Raw genomic sequence first — 2,798 nt, 5'->3', positions numbered from 1 at the left:
TCTCATTTACTATACTTAATTTGTGGTTTTAGGAACTGTCTCTGGTGGTGGTTGAATGTGAACAACACCTTCTCTTATGAGCCTGAGAATACTTTTAGTAAAAGACTCTGCAAAAGTAGTTATTAGAAAATATCAGGTGTTTTGATCTTTCTCAAAGAATGAGTTATTTTGTGTGATCAATTTTTTTGATAGGTGAAGATTTAACCCATACATTATAATTTATTTTAGATTTTAAATTAAAATATCTACAGAGTACTTTAGAAATACTGTATTCTTATAGGTTAGGGTACCTAATTTTTCAGTTGAATGTTATTGAGAAAATTTGCATTGCTTTTTAGCCACTAACATTAATAATCTAGATACAGATAAGCACCTCAGAGCCAGCTTTCTAATATTTTGAGATATTTTAAGTACAAAGTAATTTTAGAAGAATTCTTGGATACCTGCTAACTGAGGTGTTATGATAATATCACATTCACATTGTATTCTGTTGCTTAATGTTCATTCTTGTTATTTTAAAAGCCAGAAACATGGCCTACCTTTACCATAAACTGAGGTTTCAATACTTATCAATAAATAAAAGGACTGATTTTTTTTAAAACTATGGAAGTGCCTTTTAAACATGTTTAATTGTGATTATTTGCTTTCTTTTGTTCATCTTTGAGTAAACTATATATGTACAGGTGGTCCCTGACATACCAACTTGAGACTTTTTGACTACCATGATGTGAAAGCAGTATATACTGCGTAGTAATCGTGCTTTGAGTTTTGCATGCTTCTTTTCCGGGGACAGTGATTAACAGTTTGATAGTCTGGGGATGCTGGGCAGCTGCAGTGAGCTGTGGCGCCATCAGCTAACGTAATTGTGAGGGCGAACACCCAACACTGTGCTCCATGGTGTACCATATTCAGTGAAGTGCGTGAGATACTCAACATTGTATTATAAAGCAGACCTTTTGTCAGATGATCGTGTCCAACCTTAGGCTAAACTGTGATGTTCTGTAGACTAAGAGTATTAAATGAATTTTGTACATGTGCATGTCAGAGACAGAGAGAGGGGGAAAAGTGAGGAAACATCCCATATGAGTGATGATTGTGCTACAGTCCCTTCTCCATTTTTCCTTTTGAGATTTTAGGCATACCTGCACACACACACATAGCTGCTAGGTCCAGGACTTGAACCACACAGTCAGCCATGTGGAATCCAGCTTTCTTAACTACCATGACATCAGCTGGCCCTGATGCATTTTCAACTTACGATATTATCAGCTTTAAGTGCATTTATTGGGATGTGACCCTGTCAGAAGTCGAGGGCCTTCTGTATTAATACCATTGACTTCAAGGTTGGAGAAACTATCCTAATAAAAAGAAAAAAAGCCAGTTTCATTAGATAGAGCATACGGTAACCAAGGCTCTACTCTTTCTTTCTTGCCATCTTTTTTAATGAAGTTGTTCTTTTAACATGATCTAACAGTCTGTTACCATCAGAAGGCAGAAAAGAGCAAATATTAAGATTAAACACGTTCCCTTGTTAACATAACATTTTGTTCCATTTTGCAGGTTCTTGGTGCATTTTTGGATGAAGCCATTAAATTAATTGCTTGCCATCATGAGCAGAAGCAAACGTGACAACAATTTTTATAGTGTAGAGATCGGAGATTCTACATTCACAGTCCTGAAACGATATCAGAACCTAAAACCTATAGGCTCTGGAGCGCAAGGAATAGTATGGTAAGTGTTTACTTTCAAACATTATGCAGGGAATCAGTAATTCCTACCTTTTCTCCTCTCATAATCTAGATATTCTGGTAAATATTTAACTTGATTCAAAAAATTAAAACTATAAAAATTAAATGAGAGCTATAACATGGTAAGTTTTTTTATGGAATTAATAGTCTTTTTATTATTCATAAAGCATAACTTTGTAAACTAGCACTGCCATCTTTAAGTACAAACTATGGTTAAACTATTGGTCATGAGCCACGTAGAGATAGATGTTTGTTTTCAGGAAATAATAAATGACATGCTATTAAATTCCATGTGTGCATCTATTCCCACAGCTAATTGTATACTAAGAAGCTTCACTTTATCATTACTCTCACACTATATGTGACCTAGAATTTCAGAAATCTTGTTTTACATTGGGGAATGAAGTCAGCTATATCATCTCTCTGGAGGTGTTTCAAAACTTAACAGGTGTCTTTTTTCTTTTTTGGCGTGGTTTTTGCTATAGGGCATGTGCGCTCGCCAGAAAGACAGAGAGAGAGAGAGACAGAAAACGAGAAATCACCTCCTGGGAGGATGGCCACGTCACAATCCCTTCTCTTCCATTCTCCTCTCGGAATCTTGGGCATGCACGCACATGCGCCCGGCGTGAGTTTAAGCCACCGGGTCCAGGACTCAAACTGTGGTCCACTACATGGGAGTCCAGCGACATAGCCATTACGCTCACTGCTGGTCCCCTAAAACTTAGCATGTATCTTAAAAATTGGTTTGCAAGCTAATTTCTACTTCTGGTAATGATTCTAGATCACTGATTAGCATAATACACTAGTGTTCTGGGGAATCATAAGCCTTACAAAACTTAATTATGTCTTTATTGCCGCCTCTTGATCCAAATTTGTTTTGGAATCTGTTAAAACATGTTTATGATCCAGCACTTCCCTCAGGTTCTAGAAAAACTCCTGTACATATATACAAAGAGGCATCATAGTACCATATATTTATGAATATATGTAGAAAAGATTAAAATATTTGTAAATACCAAGCTCAGGGTATTGCCTACCTCTGAATAGAGA

At 36.3% G+C, this 2,798-nt stretch overlaps 1 protein-coding gene across 3 annotated transcripts in view; it reads left to right on the top strand.

Annotated features, from left to right (window-relative positions):
* The first annotated feature begins 1,562 nt into the window (after positions 1 to 1,562).
* The window catches only part of MAPK8 (mitogen-activated protein kinase 8), a 46,016-nt gene continuing 44,780 nt past the window's right edge, over positions 1,563 to 2,798 (top strand). For all 3 annotated transcript variants that reach the window (XM_006147725.3, XM_006147726.3, XM_006147727.3), the window contains exon 1: positions 1,563 to 1,731. In XM_006147725.3, the coding sequence (XP_006147787.1) occupies positions 1,610 to 1,731 (122 nt within the window). In that variant the 5' untranslated portion in view covers positions 1,563 to 1,609. The remainder of the gene's footprint in view (positions 1,732 to 2,798) is intronic.

Source organism: Tupaia chinensis, unplaced genomic scaffold, assembly GCF_000334495.1.
Source record: "Tupaia chinensis unplaced genomic scaffold, TupChi_1.0 Scaffold000221_1, whole genome shotgun sequence".
NCBI lineage: Eukaryota > Metazoa > Chordata > Mammalia > Scandentia > Tupaiidae > Tupaia > Tupaia belangeri.
Note: the sequence above shows the minus strand (reverse complement) of the source record. Positions and strands in the feature narration are given on the sequence as shown.